Source organism: Cyanistes caeruleus, chromosome 6 (assembly GCF_971803275.1).
Source record: "Cyanistes caeruleus chromosome 6, bCyaCae1.hap1.1, whole genome shotgun sequence".
NCBI classification, from domain to species: Eukaryota; Metazoa; Chordata; class Aves; order Passeriformes; family Paridae; genus Cyanistes; species Cyanistes caeruleus.
This window is the reverse complement of record NC_141706.1, coordinates 9,506,649-9,526,295: the sequence shown is the minus strand read 5'-3', so window position 1 is coordinate 9,526,295 and position 19,647 is coordinate 9,506,649. Positions and strand designations below refer to the sequence as shown.

The window sequence follows — 19,647 nt, the reverse complement described above, 5'->3', positions numbered from 1 at the left end:
AATGAGATTTACAAAACCTCCTCTCTGCTTTGTCATTTTCAGGAATGAAGGAGGCAGAGCCCACACAAGAAAAGCCTTTTCAGCATTAACATAAAACTAGAAATACTTTTTTTTTTCATGCTTTTAAATAAAAGAAGTATTAAAAAGAGATTTGCTGTTAGGTTTTATGTCTGCTTAATGTTTTCCCACAGCTTTTATGTAGCTTCCCTTGCAGTTGGTTTTTGTTGCAGCAAGTGTTTATTTGCAGTTGTATGTTTAAGCTTGTCAGTTATACAGTTCATTCTTGTACGACCCAGGTTCCTCCCGAGTTGGTTTAGCCCTAAGAGTTGTATCCTCCCCTCACATGCCCATCATTGTAGACCCAACCCTTTATTCCTGAACTTTCCCTGCCTGTCACCGCTACCCTGCCCCTACCCCTTGTCCATCATTGTAAACCCTGCCCTTTGTTCTGGATCTTTCCCTGTCAATCCCCTAACCCTCAAGGCCCCATTGGCCTGCATGACTGGTCCTCTCCTCCCCCTCATCCCTGTTGGTCCCTGCAATGTAATCCCCTGCCCTTGTTCCTCCATCCTGTATTCCCCATTGGCTGTTTGTTTGTACCCTCCCATTGAGTTGCTGCTATATAAAATCCCAAGCACAGCAGTGCTTGGGGCTCTTCTGTCCCTGATCCTCTTCAGCAATAAACCTGTTTCCAGAACTTCAAACAGAGAGCTTCCTCCTCCTCCTTTACCTGATCCTGACTGTGGTCATTATCCTGCTTTTGTTGAGCTTGTGGCTCAAAAAGTTCAGCTCTGGGATCAAACCCTACCCAGGCTGTTCCTCACTCCTGGGGCAGAGCGAGCCAGAGTGTTCTCAGAGTTAACCCAGGCCCTGGCAGAACCGCATCAGGTTTTGGGGTTTTTTTCACACCTGTCATCACTAGCTGCCTCACCTCAAAAGTTTTCCATAGTTCTTAATAAATCCAAACTTCTCCATTTGGTTTTTCAGTCACACATGGAGTGTGACCACTTTTCCATATCAGCTGAATTTTCTTACATGCTTCTTAAAGGGGGCTTATATAAAATAAGGAGAGTGGCTTTTCCCACAGGCAGATAATGACAGGACAAGGGGGAATGGTTTTAAACTGAAAGACAGGAGATTTAGATCAGGAAGAAATTCTTTACTCAGGAGCTGGTGAGGGCCTGGCACTGGGTGCCCAGAGAAGGTGTGGCTGCCCCTGGACCCTTGGAAGTGTCCAAGGCCAGGCTGGATGGGGCTTGGGGCATCCTGTGAGATCGTGGAAGATGTCCCTGCAAATTTAAACATTTCAGCCAATAGAAGACAGTTATTCCCATCAACTCAACACATTGTCAAACATAACACTTAATATCCAAATTTGTGCAGCTGTTTCTCTTTAGATTGGTGTGCTTTGATAGGGGCCCTACCACAGAAGCAGTCAGTCAATTATTAAATGTCCTGATAAGCTAGGAATTCAGTGGGCTGAGCTTTGAGGAAAACACATTTTTTAAATCTCTTTCTCCTTTTTCCATTTTTACAGACTACTGATCCAAATTATACTGCTTCATGTCACCACACACTTTACAGCAATCCATCTGACACATTTTACATAATTTTTGTATTTTCATTCTCCTTCCAGTGCTCATCCAAAGGCACTGTTAGGACTCACTATCTAATCCTTGATCTGTGTTCATAAATGCACATTGACACAGACACCTGCAGCAGCCAGTGAAAGAAAAGGCACCTTCAGTTACTTTTTTCACAGAGAAAATGAGTTTTTTAGTTTTCAGATCATACAGAAGCATTATGCTTCACCAAAGGAAACCTAAGTTTCCATCAGTGTCCTTTTTATTCTAGTTTTCTGATTCCTGAGTTTCATGCTTCAATTTATTTTGTAATGATTGAACTGGAAGCCAAGAAAGTGATGTTACTTCAAGAAATTGCTCTGGATAAGAAGTTCTAAGTGATCTCCAGAGTGCTGCCAAAACTTTTTAGACTGTGTTTTGAAAGAATCAGAGAAAAGCAAAGATAGACATTTATAATAAATGTAGGGACTAGAAGTCCTTAGTAATAGGAAACACTGAAAATGCAGCATTTAGGTAAGGTAAAAGAAATAAAAGAAATATGATTGGGCTGCACCACAAAAGGCTCAATTCCATCAGTTCTCACCTAACTGTACAAAATCCAAGAAATTCTTCATCCAGTCCTAACATCAGCTGCAAATTTGCAGGGATCTCATTAACAAATTGCTCCTAGATAAAAACAGGGAGGTTGTCATGTCTAACACAAGTATGAAAACTTCAGTCTACCTGGTAGTTCATATTTCAGGTACTTTGGAGAGGAGGAGGATAAAAGTCAACAAGGTCTTCCAGCCATCTTCACTCCAGGCTGCAATTCAACTGCAAATTCCTCTGCTCTGGGTTCATTTTTGTAACCCACCCACCACTATAAAGCAGGAGGAACAGTTTCCTTTCTGGAGATAAGATTTTGGAAGCATTTTTGACCACCTGTTTGTTGAAAAACTCACCTTTGCAGAATCCAGCACCACCCACGGTTGAGGTTCTGGAGTGTAACTGTACCTTTGCCCACCTGACACAAATAATTCAAACATTTTCACTCCAAAACCAGCTTGGCACACTTACCTGTCAGTGCAGGTGACAGCAACAGTGTCAAGATGATCATCAGAATCTAGTTCTCTTTCATCGCAGATTCCTGAAGAAAACACAGAAAGATATAAAGATTTATAGCTGAAGAAAGAAATTGTAACCCAATGGCCACCCTATTTAAATGCTATAAAGCAGAAATGCTCAAGGAGATTTTTTTCTCCACAAAGGAGATTTTGATGGGAGAAGGAGAGAGGAATTTTACTACATTGCAAATTTCCGAAGTATTCCTCATATTCCTAACATAAATATTATGCATAGCTTTGCAAGGGCAGAGCCTGCCATGGCTTCACTCACTCCAGAGTGCTTCTGGCAGTATGAAGTCAGCACTGAGACAAAAATAGGCTCTTCTGGTTATCAAGAAAGACATCATTTCAGGCCAGATCTGACAGAAGGTGAAAGGTGCTACTCTGCTGTTTCCCACAAACATCTTCCTTGATTTAAGTCTTGCCAAAGCTCTGAGCATCCCAGGAATGTGCATCTGCTGAACAGCCCAACTACAAGCAGCAAAATGCTTGGTTTTGCCTCTCCAAGTCCACCTGAGATCCTGAAATTAGAGTCTGCTGTCTGCAGGCCCCCAAAGAGATTCACCAAATCAGCAAACATGTGCTGAGCATCCCAGTCCAGCTCTGGACATAGCATGCATCCAGGTATCCATATCTAGCTGTGCTCTCAAGTGTGCATGACTGGATTCAAATTTCACTGCTGTCATTGATGATTAGAAGCTCATGCTAAACAAAATTCTTTTCTGTTACATATTTTCCTCTTTTTACAGATATAAATGGAAGGGAAAAATCCAGGTATTTCCACTGCAACTGCAAGTTTGACTAACTCTACTTTTTGTTATACTCAGCTGTATGGTTCTCCATCAGAAAATACTGCTGAATTATTATACTTTCAGTGTATTTGAGCCCATTCTTTATTTTAAATATAGACTTTGACATATTTCACTAAAAGTAAACATTGCTATCCAAAATGTTATGAGTAGGAAGAAAATACTTGCATATCTGTCTCCAGTACCTGTGTGATTTTGTTCTTTCAGCAGAAACAAAAGAAACTATTGAAGGACATTTCCCACACTGAACTACAGTATTTTGTACCAGTGTCAGCTGCGTTTGAGATTAAGCCCTGAGGTTTTGCATTTTTAGGGTGGGAGATAAAAATGTGATCTCCATGATCACTGGGGCTATAGGAAAGGTAGGTAAAAAGTTCAGCAGCTGTTTCTCAGAAGGCAAAAACCAGAATATGTGCAAGGAAAGAAGTCAGCAAGTTGAAAGTAAAGCAAAATAAACTGACCTAACAGGTTTTCTTAGTCTCTGAAATGGGATCAACTGCTTCTGCTTTAGAATTCTATCTTTTATGCACACCAGCTTTCAGTTTCTAAATGAATTCAGAGATAGGAAGAAGAAGCTGAGACTGATGTATCAGAGAGGAAACTTTCCAAAGCTGCTCTCAAATGCTGACACATCAGCTCAACATATTCCAAGACCAGGCTTTGTTGCCTTTAGGAAAGATCTACATCTTGGTCAGACTGAATAAAGGTAAGACCACAGCAGCAGCTTGAACTTGATTGTGGCATAGAGGGGAATGCCAGAAGCTGGTTCTTGTGGAAGCCAAACTCTTCTATTTACAAAAATTACCCAGCAGCATGATTCCACTTCACATTTTGCACATTGACTTATTTTTCACTGTGCTGTCCAGAGCTAACCCTAAGGATAAGGAAATCAACTTGTAAGCCTGTGGCTTGCCAAGAGATGAGGGAAGGTCTTTAAATTAGAGTATTTATATACTGCATATTCATAGGAAAACAAATTAATGGTGCCAATCCTGACTTCTTATTGAGACTGAGTATGTTACATGGTGGAGAAGGGCACTGTCACTGGAAGAGTGAGAAACTGTCCTCTATTTCTGCTAAAGGATTCCCTTAACACCCACTGGCAGACAAAAATCAAGTTCCCTCCCAGATCCTGCTTTTCCCTCTCCTCAAGCACAGGATAAGTGGAGCAGAAACTCCCCTTTGTCTCAGAACCTCCTAAATAAATTACATCCCTAAATAAATCTATGTGTTGTGAAAGCCTTGATTACTGCACATTCCCAGCACTTCCTCCTGCAGGAGGTTTCCCTTCCAGACATCATTTCCATGTGTGGCCAGGCAAGAGGCCATGCACAGGCTCATCCCTCTGGAAGAACACCAGCCATGATAAGCAAGGTACTTTTCCCTCTGTGGGAACTCCAGTGGGGTTCTCTCCTGCACCTGACCACCCACTAACATGTTTGTGGAAATGTAACACCTTCTGGGATTTCTGATCCTTTAGTGTTTGGCTGAAGTTGAGCAGTAAATTCCAGAGCCATTGGCAAGTGGAAGGAGATGCATAAGGAAGGGAGAAAAGGCTGACAGCACAGTCACACAAGCCATTTTCCTGATCAAATCCATCTCTAAAACACCAGGGTGACTCCAAGCCAAGCCAAGCCAAACGGTGCAGTTGGTGATTTCCACCTGACTCAGTGCTGAGCAGTGAAGGGATGTGACATTTTTGCAGAATGCACTGTAGCAGCAGTAACTTGGTTCAGGGAGCAGCAGAGCTGCAGCCATGCAGTATTTATAGGCCTCTCTCCTCAGCTCCTTCTCCCTGCTCTTTTCCTGGGGCGAATCAGCTGGGATGCTGCCTCCCAAGCCCAGCTGCTGCCACTGCTGGAGGAAAGCCCTTGCTGTACCACTGTGAGGCAGAGGGAACATTCCCAAAAGATCTGACACAAGGCAAACCTTCCCCCAGATCTGGCAAAATGAGAAAACATTCCAAGAATTATATGAATTTTAGCAAGCGGAATGAAAATGTCAAGATATTCCCTTCCCTTTTTCACAGTTTGAGGAATTTTCCAAGCAGGAAGGTAACCTTGTTTAGGAGTGTTTCTCTAGGTGCACACCCAGGAAAGTAAAAGGTACTAACAAAAAATAAATTCAACTACAAGGATGCATTTGTTCTGACTCACTCAAACAAGTCAAGAAAAATCTTACAACCCTATCAGCAATCTCAAATGGAATATTTCTGCCTAACTTCTTAATTCTCTTCCAATGCCAGAGAATTCCCAGGTTGTGTTTCTGAGGTGGCTCCCAGCTGAGCAGCCCGTTTATCTGCACAGATGCCTGCACACCACAGAGAAACATCCATCCCTGTTAATTTATGAGGATGGCACAGAAAAGGGATCCACTGAAACACTCAAAAATGAAGCACTTGGGAACATTCAGTGACAGGATGAGCACACCTAAATTAATACAACTTCAAATGACAGATTCATTTAACCCTGACTTTGCTGAATACACTGTCACAGCATCCTGTTTTCTCTGTTGTCAAGTACATAAAAATGTCATCCACCCTTTTAGTTGCACATAGGCTCATTTTTTTCCTAGCAGCCTCTGAAATCAAAGGTAATTTATACCTGATATCTATGAATGTGAATGCCAGCAGAGTTCATTTGACTGCAGACCACTTGACATGACCCATTTTAGCTAAAAACCTGCTAAAGCAGGCCAGTTATGCTGCATGGAAGTCCTGACTGCTGCTTTAACAGAAAACTCATGTAATTTATAGGGAGCTGAAGGCACTTTGCACTGTCAGGCTGCAGGCAGTCCATTAGTTTAGCAATTCTCAGAGACTCCTAGATGTCTTTAGCACTAATAGACTCCAAACACACACATACTGAAATCTCCACTTTTCCCCAAGTTAAATTGAGAGCTCAAATACTAAAGGAAGCACTGAGGCTTGTGTCTCCAGCACATGGTGGATTCAAATCCTGCCTGGGAGAGACGTAATAACCAAACCTGATTTGATTCCAGCTCAGCCAAGGAGGCAACAAGCTGAAAAATGAGTGTAGCAAGGGAAGAGCTGCCTGAGATTTTGGAGGCTACTCCCAAGTAATTGTGCCATTATGTAAAGCCACAGCAAACAAACCCTGGTCACGAGGTGGAAATGTGAACACAGTCAGGAAAACTATCAAGGAAGTGGAAAAATCATTATTTTCTTCATCAGGAGACACCGTATTTGGGCACATATTTAAAATTCTGAATAGAATTCCACATGGACCTTTTCAGAACTAAATATGAAGTCTACAGCTGCTCAAACACTTGCTGGAATGAACTCACATATTTGTGTCTCTCTTTGGTGTTTTTTCTATGCTCCACTACTCTAATATTTTTTTCCTCAACAGCCTAAACATAAAGGCCTAAATGCTTGTATATTGTGTGGCAGCAAAGAATGATCTTCAGAAACGCCAGATGCTTTGTGCCTTCAGATTATTCACTGCTTTTAGCAGCAAGTTCATGCTAGCAGAAAAAAAGTAAATACCAAAATACAATTCCTGTCCAAATCACAACAATATAAATATGCACTGCTAATTTCATATATATTAAAGACAAAGAACCTCCTACATACTGCTTCTTTGAAGGCACTTAAAGCCACAACATATAAAGAATAACATCATTCCAGATAGGTCTAGCATTAGATCCTGCATTTTGGATGCCTTATCATAGAGGGTTAAAAAAAATGTTCATATACGGAAAGAAAAATCCCTCCTTCCTATGCTTATCTAAACATCAAATGTCAATATATTTAAAGTAGTATGGACTAGTGAAAATTATCAGCAATCAATGATGAAAGAAAAATGTGTCCTCTGTTCATGGCTCATAATTATTTCATTTCCCAAATACTGCAAAAATCCCTGATAACTGCTAAATAATGAAAGCTCCCCAAAGCTCACCTTGGATGTAATTTTTCATGGAACTCCTCAGCTCTGTCCAACTCAATGAATTCAATCCTAAATTTTGCACTGAACATTTTCTAGTATTTTGTTCTATGGGAAGGTGGAGAACTCTGAAACTCAGATTCACAAGAAAACTTGTACCCATTTCCTACCTATCCTGAAACTGGATTTTGAGCCTTAGCTCAAAGGAAAACCTGTTGATTGTGTGTACCCAAAAAAGGCAGGCTAGTGGTTTTTTAGACTTCAGCACTTTAAAATGGGTTGTAAATGTTACCAGCTACTGACCAAAAAGCAAAAAATACTTCCAAGAAGTGAATGAAACCCACAGATTCTGACTACCTAGAAGGGAGAAACAGCCTGAATTCACTCCCAATAGAAGAATTCTGTGTTTTCAGCAGTCCAGATGGCTCTGTTTTATTTACATGTCCCATCTAAACAATGACTGCTGCATTGTGGCAACACTTGTCACTGTTGTGACAACAGGAGGGAGATCTCTCCCCTCAGTTATAAATCACAGATCACCGAGGGCAGCTGCAGCCTCTGCTTCTTTAACATCCCCTTCAAGACAGGAATTTTAGTGACAGATGGGAATCTATTAACTTTGCTGGCTGAACTATGCTAAGTGGAGAGAGATGAAAGATGGAATAATGAAAGTGAGAGAGCCCAGCATTGTGACTGACCTGTGCAAGGACAGCCCTGGTGACCTGCTCACAAATGAATTATTCAGATGCCAGGTCTTGCCTGCAACTCCACTGGAACACACAGGTCAACCCATCCCCATCCTGTTCAGTTTCTTGGCAACACATTCAGGGAAAGTGGACAGGACTGTTAGTTTTGGAGGCACTGGGTTAAAAAACAGTTTATATCACTAGCAGTATTTCAGTGGAAGAGAAATGCAAGCTGAAGTGCAATATTTTGAATAATTTTCAAATAAGTGTATCAATCTCTTCTGGAAGATTAAACTGTTCTTACTAAAGCTACTATGGCAGTCATCTCAATAATAAAGAAAACATCTGTGCTAATCTAAAATTTAGTGAAGGTCTAGCAAGGAAACCACTGTGCACATAACAAGCCACAAAGGTTAAGAGCTGCAGCCGTGGGATCTCAAGAAATTCATCAGGCCTAATTAAGCTGATGGAGAAAATCATAAGCAAAACAAGTGAAAAAAAGAGACAACCACACACAACTTAAAAATTGTGTAGGTTCCTTGTCAAAATATAGGTTGTTCAGCTTCTCCCAGATCAACAAGATCTGGACATAGACCCCTTAATCCAGCCAAAATTGAGATAGGACTCTCTTCTTTCCCTCAGGAGCACAGATACCAACAACCAAGGTTCAAGGAAACTGGAAGCACAACAAATGGAAGAATATAAAGGCTTTCACAACTTAGAAATTCATAAACATTTTGGACAGCCACATGCAAGCAATGCATTAAGATAATAATCTTGGTTTAAAACAACCAAGTATAAATTCTGAGTCTCCTTAACAACCCACCATCCCCAGGGAAGCCACTGCTCCCAGGCAAATAGGTCCCTGATAAAGGGATGGGAGAAAAGAGACTAAAACTGACAGATTTATCCAAATCTCAATGGAGAGCTCAAGCTGGACCAATAAAACCCATGCCAATCAAGCAAATTATGCAACACTTATTTACTTTTGCTGAAAACACACTGAAATGCTCATTACAGAATTACAGCTGGAAAAGAAACCCCCAAGAAGGCAGCTCCTGACATTTCATGTAAAGGACACTTGACTCCAGCTGTCTCCAGTGGAGCAGCCATGAGATGCAGCTGTGTCACACTGACTGCCCCTCACTGAGCACATCAGCCCCTGAGAGTGTCACCCGTGCTGCTGTGACATCCCCAGTGCTGTGAGATGAGTGTGTCAGCCCTGCCCTGGCTTCCCTCTGCACTGAGGCAGTTTACTGTACTGGCTCTGGGTGCTGAATTTAAGGTCTGCTGCCTTGATCTCTGGGGAGAAGTGAAGAACACTGTCCCTTCTCTGAATCACCACAGAGTGAAAATTCATTTGCTAGTATCAACAGATCATCTGAGCCACAGATAAAAACTCCTTGCTCACATAACATATTGCAGCAGAGTTCTGCCAGGCATCAATTTATTTGTTTGGATTTTCCAGTAAGGATCTACTGCACAGAACACCACCTATTCTTTCCACAGGGAATTTAATTAGCACTGCATACCCAATCATTGTATCAATGTAATTTAAGGTCTTCCATTTGCACAAACTTGGCACTGCCTAAAGTATACAAAGTGTAAACACAATTAAAGCACATGCATTTTTCTCTCACTCACTTTCAAATATGGGTCACTCTGTCTTTAGTCATGTGTTTCTTCTATTCAGTTTGTTCCCTTCCCTGGTATAGATTAGTTAGTCCTTGTGACTTAGTTTTGTTATCCACAAAGTTGTTTATTTAACCCCATAAAAAACTATGAAATAATATAATACTAAGAAAATTTATGCCCCAAAAGTAAGGTACTGAAGAAGTCATACACACCTATGAAAAGACCCCAAAAGTAAGGTACTGAAGAAGTCATACACACCTATGAAAAGACACTCAGCTATTACAGAGCAGCTATACAAATACGGAGATCTGACCTTCCATGCTGAAAAAATAAATACTAATATGCCCCTAAGCAATATATGGCCATGCAGCCTGCTAAGTGAATTCAAATATTCAATATACATGGGGTAGCTGCAGCCTCTGAGTAATCATTACCTTGAGAAACAGAGTGTGCTTATTCAAATACAGCCTCAGAAAGAAACAGCCCTTCCCTTCCTCGCCCTGAAAAGACAAGGTGTGTGTCTGTCAGGAGCAGAGCAAAACTAATGTGCACCATGTCATCCTGACCTGAGACACAATTACAAGGTGCAATACAGAAGAAAAATGAAAGAGAGAGAAAGTCCCTGCAACTTCAAAGAGCACATTTGTGTGTGTGAAATACAAAAACACTCATGTGCTGAAAGATGTATAAGGATTCCATTAAGCAATTCTTTAATATCCAGGGTGACAGAGAATGCTTTCCTGGTTATGTGAAAGAAAGAAAGGACAGGAGGGAGCACAGAGTAGCTGCAAAAGCCATTATTGGTCATAATCCAGAGTAAGATCTGAGCAGCCTGACTATCCTGAGCTATGCTGGGGGATTCCCGTGAGTGCTCTTCCTCCAGAGAACAGCTCTGGGTCCTATTTCCTACGGGGAGGGAACCAGGAGTTGTCTGTGGAGCTGCAACAAAACTTACATCACTCTCTGAGCATCTCCAGCTTGTCTTTCAACAAGGTTTGGGAGAAATCTGAAGGGAGGAGAGAAGCTGGCAACATGGAGCAGCAGGAGAATGATGACTGGGCAAGGAAAAGGCATTTTGAATAGGAAGTTGATTAACATGAAATGACACATGAAGTGAGTTGGGCAAAACTAATTCCAAACACACAGCATTGGAAATGGAGCTGATTATTCCTAATCCAGAAAGATAGTGTTGTGTAAATGTCACTTTTCCATGCTGCATTCACAGGAATAACTGGGAGACTGGGGAGGAAATAAAGAAAAAGTCAAAGATACTAAAAATCATGGTATAAATATGTGAAACTAAGGGCCTGGTCCTACTCTTTTCACCTGTCTGGACAGCAGCATGGTGTGAGTGGCTGCATCTCCAGAGCTCCTACCAGCCACATCCTTATATTTCTCCTATTGGCTTCATGTACATGATGGCATTACCTACCCCAGAAAACTGGGAAATCCTTCGGAGAACAAAGCACATGAGTACCTCTTGTGCCTCATTAATACTGCTAAACACAATAGGAAGCAACCTGAAACAAGTGTCATTACTTAGTGCAAACAGGATCAGCTGTTAATAACGTATTAGCAGCACAATTAGCAAATTGGATATTCTTGCTCATTATCCATCGTTCAATTTGCAAACAACATTTTGAACAGATTAGAAAACAACCTTATCAGTAGAAGTCCCACATGAGATGTAATATTTTCAATTAAGAGCTTACCAAGTTTCCCCATAATGCGCTGAGATTAATTTTTGGACTTCCTAGTAGCTCTGAAAACCTGGCATCCATAGAGACAGCATTTCATAGAGGGAAAATTAAAAAACAAAACAAAACAAAACAATTTATCTTTTCCCCAAATAAAGCCCAATTCCTAAGAGCCTTCCAACACCCACTGTGCTGGCAGTGCTTTGTTGCCAGCTTTGCTGAGGTTTTTTTTCCCACAGTGAGAAAAGCAAGGCTGAGGAGGACACACTCCCCAGTTCAGCAGCACTCGGGTGCACTCGGGTGGTCTGGGCTTACCCAGTCCTGCTCAGAGAGCAGCCGTGGGGATCTCCTTGCATTGTTCAAGACTCTTACCCCTATTAAAAGTTTTCTCTTTGTAGTCACATTCTGCAAAGCCCACACAGTAAAACATCCACCATGCAAAAATGTGCTTTATCCATTCTAAACCAAATTTTAACCCCAAATTTCAACTACGAATTCCAGTTTATATCTCTCATGGTGGAGAGCTCAATGAACAATGATTCCAAACTTAATCCACCACCTTCATGATATTGCAGCATATTATTCCTATTGGGAAAGTCTTTCCTTAAGCATCAGGTACTCATCCAATATAGACTTTAAAAGATAAAAACCAGAACAGTTTTCACTCATATTGGTTGCACTTCATAAATTGCTTTATAAACAGCAGTTAAAGTGGGTTGGGGTCTTATCCTTGGGACAAAGTGCATGTCAGTGCTGTGAGTACAACAAACTAAAGCCTAACTTAAATATTTTTTTGCCATAATAAAATTTATCATATATAGTTACTTACTGAGAGATTACAGTAGAATAAACTGTTACAAAAAAGAAAAAAGAAATCCAGATCTCAAACTGAAAAGCAAAAACTACCATGCAGGTCAAAATGGTTTTTAATTTTAAAAAGAGACAAAATAATTTTCAGACGAGAGAAGCTGAAATACTGAACAGCAATTTCATAAACAATTCAGCTGTAGCCAAGTGCTAAGAGAGATAGGAAGGAAACAAAAAAAGCAATTGCAATAACATTGTGGAGCAAGGCTTGGGTTAATGATTGCACTGATGTGGAGTATAAATTGTAAAAAGTTTTTATTTAGATCAAAATATTTTATTTAGATTAAAAATATTTATTTAGATTAAAAGATTTTATTTAGATTATACTTCACAGGACCATTTCATACTTCCAGCTGACCAGTAAGGAAATGCTGATAGCTGAAGATCTCAGTAGGATATTATTTTCAGTTTAGGTTAAAAATTATAGACTCTTAGTATCAATAAACATCAATTAAATAAATATACTACTGCATATGTAATTTTGTACTACACAATATTCTGCCACTCTGATTAAAAGTCACAAGCATGAGCAAAACTACCAAAAAAACTTCAATATGCATTTTCTCCCAGAAAGGCATTACTGAGAACAAAACTGCAGCATAATTTGCACTGTATTTTGTCCCATCTGGTTCGGCAAGTAAGGGAGATTTGCAAAAAAGGGAGCAATACATAATTTGAGGAGTTTAATTTCATGAAGTTTTATACCTTCTTTGTCAACCTCAAGTCTCATGGGAGGAAAGTTTCAGAGTAATCCTCAAAGTTTTAGCCCAGCTTTGTTGACAAAAGAGAAAGTCATATCAAACAGGTGGAATATCACAGGAGAGAAAATTTCAAGGAAATGTTCAAGTTTTCAGTTGAGCTTTGAAAAAGGCTCCTTCTTCTCTTTTGTACTTTGAAACATAAGGTATTTATTTCGGGAACACATTAAAAATGAAGATCATGTCCTCTATAGAAGGGGCAGTGCAAAAGCCACCAGTCACCAACACTGTGATTTACAGACATTTGGGATTAAAAATATAATCCCCTGGAAAACAAAGAAACAGAGCCCCATGATCAGCTCCACGGGGTATCAGGCACTGCACTGACATCACACAGCTGTGTGCGAAATATCACTCTCCTCAGGAGAAAAACAGGGAATACAATGTTATTGGGATACCAAAAGGAGGTAACAGAAAAAAGAAGAAAAAATCAAAATACTGCCTTGGACTGATTTTTTGTGGTATGAATCTTTTAGGGACCTTGGCATATTTCCTTCCACGTGGCATTTAAGGGCAGCTCTCTGCATTAACACTTGCAGTTTTGAAGTCTGAATATTGGCATAAATAAGCAACTTCAGCAGAGCTGATGACACCAGCTGAGGACCTCCAAGTAGGGAAAAAAACACTTTTGTTCCTCAAATGTTTTCCCTGGGTTTTGAAATGTAAAAATTTCACTTGGCTTTATCCTGCACATTCAGTTTCCCTGACTGACAGGTGAAGTGGCATTCACAGTGACACACTTTTCAGACCTGACTGTACAAGTGCAAAGGCCAGATGAAAAGAGCAGAATTTGCCAGAAGTTAAGCTGCTCCATGATAACATTTTCAAATATTCATTTAGGGTGATTTTTACAATCAGGCAAACACTATGCTGATGGCAAAGTGGTGTATGTTTTCCCGCTCTAACACATGAAAAATGGTGAGCTCAGTTCACTTTTGCAGAAAACAGGAAAAAAACAGCATCCACAGGTATGAGACAAGTCCTGTGAGATGAAAGGCCAGGAGGGATATGCAGTGCTGACCCTGAAATGGCTTTTCTCCCCTTGAGAAACCTCTGTGCCCCCTTGTGACCTCACCTCTGTACCCACGAGTGGAGTGGTTCCAAAGGTACACACAAGGACAAGTGTGCTCCTCTGTCCTGGTGGAGTGGTGCCTTCCAACAGAGAGAGAATGGATCCAAGGGGGTGGAACAGGGCTGGAAGCAAAAAGCAAGGAAAGCATTACATGTCTGTGAGCTGCTGACTTCCCAAGCAGCTTTCAGGTCCATTTCAGAGAGATGATGATGGCAAGAAGAACAGCTCCATTCCTTCCCTCAGGAACCCACAGTAGCACATCCTGCTTGTCCTAATAGGAATTAAAACCTTATAACCTGCAGCAGACAGGGAGACAAGCCTGTCTACCAAAACACTGCCATTCCACTTGAAACTTTCCATCTTTGCCAGGTCTGACCCAAAGAGGGTAACAAAGGGTAGGTGAGCAGCAGCAGCAGGAATGGGTGTCATCTGGCTTGTGTTTCTCAGGCTTTAGCATGCTTCAGAAAACCCTATCCCAGTATTTCCTGGAGAAGACAGGAATTGTCCAGTCCACTGCACTGATGGCAGCATCATTAAAGCAATGCACAGAAACAAAACTCATAGCAATGTGCAATACCCAGTCCTGTCCTTAGAGAATGTTGTCTAATTGGATAGAGATCATCTTAGAAGCCAGGACGTTTTCATACAGCCAGGGTCCTTTAGAGGGTGCTTCAGAATCTGCTGTCAGGAGCAATGGCCACAGACATCAACACATGCCAGGCTAAATTAAGGGGCCAAATTGCTGAGCTTGCTCCGACAATGCCATGCTCTGGGGGACTCCAAGAGGAAAGCAGCTGGTCTGTAAGACCTGCTGGAAGATTTCCACAGGCCACTCATCTGCTGGGTTAGAATTTACTCTTTCTGGAAATACCTAAGCTGTAAGGACATGCCCTGGGAGTAATCCAGAGGCTGGCACAGGTTTTAATACACGTCATTTTCAATCAGATCCAGACAGGAGGTGACCGGTAGGGACACATGTCCCATTCTTCCCAATCTGCTGCGTGACAGTGGGAAAGACTCAGGTGGGAATGGTCTGTGGTGGAGGAACTCAGTGCACTGGATTTTGATAAATTGAAAAATATCACCATGTGACAATAAAACATTTGAAAATATCAGGGAGATGGAAAAGTGTTAGTACATATCAATTTTAATTAATATGTGACTTAACCAAAACTCAGCATGGTTCCCAGTGACACACCCTATTTGCATCACTCTCTTTCCCTGGAAAAGCTGCCTTCAAAATATATGAGGAACACCAACATTATTCACTACCAGGCCACTGCACATCACAGTTTCTGCCATCAGCCCTCATTTAATATTGCTTTCATGGGATCTGTGCTCAGGCTTTTCTCATCACTAAAGCTTCTCCTTGCACCCAGAAAAGTCTTATTTCAAATTCTTTCATTGCATGCCTTGTTTAATTGAAGATTTTCATTAAAAATTAGGTTGGAGCTAGTGTATAAACACATCATCAGTGACACTTCAAGCTACCAAAATGTAGGTCCAGCTTTCTCAGTAAAAAATTCTGAGACAAGACTTTTAAAATATTCCTCAAGAAGAATAGAATCTTCTACACCTTAGGCAACATCAGAGATTTGCAGGGGCAAAATTGACTGTGATTTTTACAGCTTAATGAAGAAAAGAGAGCACCAGCTCAATCAGAAATGCAGGAAGTCAAAAGGTTGTATTTCGAGTAAAGCTAAATTTGGGAAAGCATTTTATATTTGTTACATGGTTGAGAAACAGAGACATCAGTTTTCCACTAGAAACAGAGATTCTTTTATCAGCAGGATTAAATATTTGGCATTTTAAGGACTTTCCCTAACACTTGTTGCCTTTTCCACTGCAAACACTTTTTCCCTGTTTATGAGTAACTCTTGGTCATTTCTCTCCATCTCTACTTCTCTTTTTCTTTAATATCTGCCCTCTTTCTTCCTTTTCCTCTCCTACATTTTTCCCTCAGTACTCTGGCTGGGCTTCTTTCCAGCTGCTACCACCAGCTATGAGAAATCACCCAGGAAGAGATCGCTCTACCAGACACAGCAGTGTGAAAGTATCATCTGCAGAATTCAAACTGTTCAAGATGCGCACTCTCTTCTCACATCCCCAGGTAAAATTCATTACAGTGGAATGCTTGGATGATTTGAAATATTTATATTGAAGTGATAATGCAAATTAAAGGAGAAAAATCTTGATAAAAGATCAGATTAAGGACTACTGAATGCATTCTCCGTTACACTCTGGTGATTGAACTTAAATTTAAAGCTTAAGATGCTGGTTTCACAGCTTCAGAGTTTAACTAACTGGTTTTCTAACTTTCAAATTTACTCAGACAGAGTAAACATCCTCTGTTTGTAATTGACAGGATGTTAGTCCCAGAAGTGTATTTCCATTTTCATTACAATTCTCTCATGTTGTCACTGCTGATATTTTATCAGTAAAGTTTAATTAAACAAAAGCACTCATGCACTGTGAGTCTGAAACTGCAGTGATGAGCTGGTGTATGAGGTGAAGTGTAATGGTGCTACCAAAACTGAGATCACTGATATTTAGAATCCAAATCTAGGAATTTAAAGGCTCCATTTCTGACAGTGAGTCTGGTCACTCCCACTTCATTTTGGAAGGAGCCAGCCTGGTCAGTCCCACTCTGTTTTGGAGGGGAACAAGCTCAGCACATGAGGGAGCTGTGCCTTTTGGCCCCGTGGATGGAGCAGAGCCACTGGCCTATTTTACTGAATTGTGGAGGCAGTCACAGTCTCTGGTGCCTGTGAGGTGGTGCTGGCAGAATGCTGACTGCACAGCTCAGCACCCTCTCATTAAGCATCCCATTGCTCAACCATGCACAGCCACCAAGATCCTTCTGGATGCTCTCAGTGTCCTAAGCACAATGCACATTCCTCACCGGCTACAGCAGGAGAATCCATGGAGTGAACATGGGTGCACTGCCCTATCCTGCTTCTTCTAATCAGTGTCCTAACTGATTTCTTAAATAAAAATTGTTTGTTTGGGGTTTTCTTCCTAAGTGGGAGATCACACACCTTTGACTTTTAACACAAAAATTCATTAGAAGCAGTGATGAGTGTGAAATATATCTCAGGCATCGGACAGCTGCTTGTGTCCTAGCACAGAAACCAAAATGCTTTTTCAAATATCACCAGAACTTCAAGCTGATCCACAGTTTGCCATACGTTTTATCTTGCTATTTAGATCTTTTATTTGTATCAACAGAACTGCTGACACTGTTCCCCTCCTTCCTGAAAGAAGGAACATGTTAAAGCTGCTACACTGAATAGCAGTGGCACTTTCTGTTTGCTCCCAAGGGATTTTGTGTTTGTAACCACAGTGTAACACATCCAGCAGCACACGAGGTTTGCAGTGCTGTTGTTAGTCCAGTTTCCAGAGCTTTTCCGGAGAGGGAGAGCCCTTACACGCTCTGGCATCTGATCCAGGGTAACCCTGTGCTGGCTTCCAGACTCACTGACTTGAAGGCAGCCTATTAAAACAAGCCCCGAGTTCTGGGCAAGCCATGCATGGCAAAGGCACATTCCAGGCCCTGGGTTTTTAACGGGAATTCAGCCTCATCTGCTCATCCCTAAATGTGCAGTGACTCCTCCGTCACTCAAACACACGCACTCAGCCTCCCTGAGATGGCAGTGACAATCACCTCCGCAGCCGCGCCAGAGCCCGGGAATTCTCATTCCCAGCATCCCTGACATCAGGCAAAACCACGCTCCTGTAAACTGCTGGCAAAGCGCCCGTGCTGTATCCCGGGCTGCTGATTGCTCCATACAGACACTCCCAGCCGGATCCTTCAGCTCACACACAAAGCTCTGTGCCAGGGAAACCGAATTCCAGGGGCAGCTACACTGCCAGCCTAGCTCAAAGGGACACTATTTTCTCCTGGTTTCCCTGTATTCCTTGAAATCTGCAAGCTCCCATCCACACTTCCCTGGAATTTCTGGAATGTGTTAGATGCTCCGTTCATAAATGATCACGATGTGTTCAGTGGTGGTAAAATGAGTGTACAGTGAGTATACACCACGCCAACTTTGTTAATTTTTAATTTTGAAACTTTCTGTTGAAGTATGAAGACTGAAGAAATAAACTGATTAGAAAAATCACTATCAACATATTTTTTAATTTATTGTTCTTCCCTGGATGGAATGGAAAACAAAAAATAAAGCAGAAAGTAAAGCAGCAGTGCTGAAATCAGTTTATGTTCTCAGAATTCATGGTTTGCCAATTCCAGGTGTAACTTCACAACCAGGCAGGAAAACTGGGTTTCAAAAAACATTGATTTTAGCATGAGGGTGTTTTTTAGAAGTTAATGACATGCAAATCATTATGCATGTATTTACATTTTTGATTAGGATAAGATTGAGAAGTTAGAAAATAGAGCAGTGATCCGCCTGTAGGTCTCAGCAAAGCCATTTCAGGTCTGACAGAGACATGAATAACTAACACAGACAAAATAAGCAAAGGTCACAAAAAGGAAAGGATCAAAAGCCTGAAGAGAAATAACTTCTCTCCACTATCCTCACCAAGGAGTTCACACTATCTAGGGTGCCTACTTTTTTAATTAATGGAAAACTAATTTGATGGGAAGACCTACGTCACGCTGGGGCTCTGAGGGGCTTCTCTTGAAACTCACAGTTCTCTTACACTGAGAACACTCCTCCAGCCCCCAGCAGAACAGGCCGACCTCAGGAGCCATGAAACTCAAGCCTGCCCATGAAACTGAAGACAGAAATTTGATCAAGCCAGTGGAGTCTCTTGCATAATTCACTTTCTTTGGAGCACTCCTGACTGGGCTGGGGAAGAAGCACCACAATTCCCAGCCTTCCTCTGACAGACATTTCCTAAAGCTGCAGGATCCCTCCCTCACATGTATTTTCATGGGCTCTTCTAGTTTACAGCAGGACACCTAGAAGAGGTGTGCAGGAGTAACACTTCTCTTGGCCCCTGTTCAAGCCTCCCTACCTGAATCCAGCTGCTACTTTTTGCAACTTTAATCCTTCTAGGCCAACCCACTGTGCCTAGAGAAGAAAGGCCAAAGCTACTCTGTAGTTTGGAGTTTCTGTACCTGCCTGCACAAAATTATTGCAAATACCTGATATATATAAGTATTTATACCTGATAGATGTAAGATCATATGGGCCACCAAATTTGGGACTGGGAACGAGTGGTGGCATCCAGCAACAAATCCAAACATTTACCAGCAGGTTCTCCAGCTCACTGAGTGTAGCTGCAACGTTTAAACAGCACAGGAACTTGGGAAGGGTGGATTCATATTTCACCCTTTTCTTGCTGTCTTACCATCGAAACCTGTGCATCACAGAATTATAGAATGGTTGGGTTGAAAAGGACTTTAAAGATCATAGCTACAGGCCTTAGGAAGAAAGTGTAAGAGATTAAAAATATTATCAATTACCACCTCTACCCTAAAGAATTTCTTCAAATAACACACAAAAAGAAAAACCCCACCACTAATTATCTATTTATTCACCAGAGAGTTGAGGTACTGTAAAACCT

General features: G+C 41.4%; 1 protein-coding gene across 9 annotated transcripts in view; it reads right to left on the bottom strand.

Moving 5' to 3' along the window:
* SHANK2 (SH3 and multiple ankyrin repeat domains 2) overlaps positions 1-19,647 on the bottom strand; it is a 276,108-nt gene that overhangs the window by 254,665 nt on the left and 1,796 nt on the right. For 4 of the 9 annotated variants that reach the window (XM_086894897.1, XM_086894895.1, XM_086894896.1 and 1 more), the window contains exons 2-3: positions 14,119-14,237; positions 2,640-2,709 (exon numbers count right to left, since the gene is read on the bottom strand). Coding sequence is in view for 4 of the 9 variants with exons in the window: in XM_023928760.2 (XP_023784528.2) it covers positions 2,640-2,709; positions 14,119-14,263 (215 nt within the window). In the remaining 5 variants the exon portion in view is untranslated. Of the gene's footprint in view, positions 1-2,639; positions 2,710-14,118; positions 14,351-19,647 lie in introns of those variants that run through there. The other 5 variants (XM_023928760.2, XM_023928762.2, XM_023928764.2 and 2 more) reach the window with 2 other exon arrangements.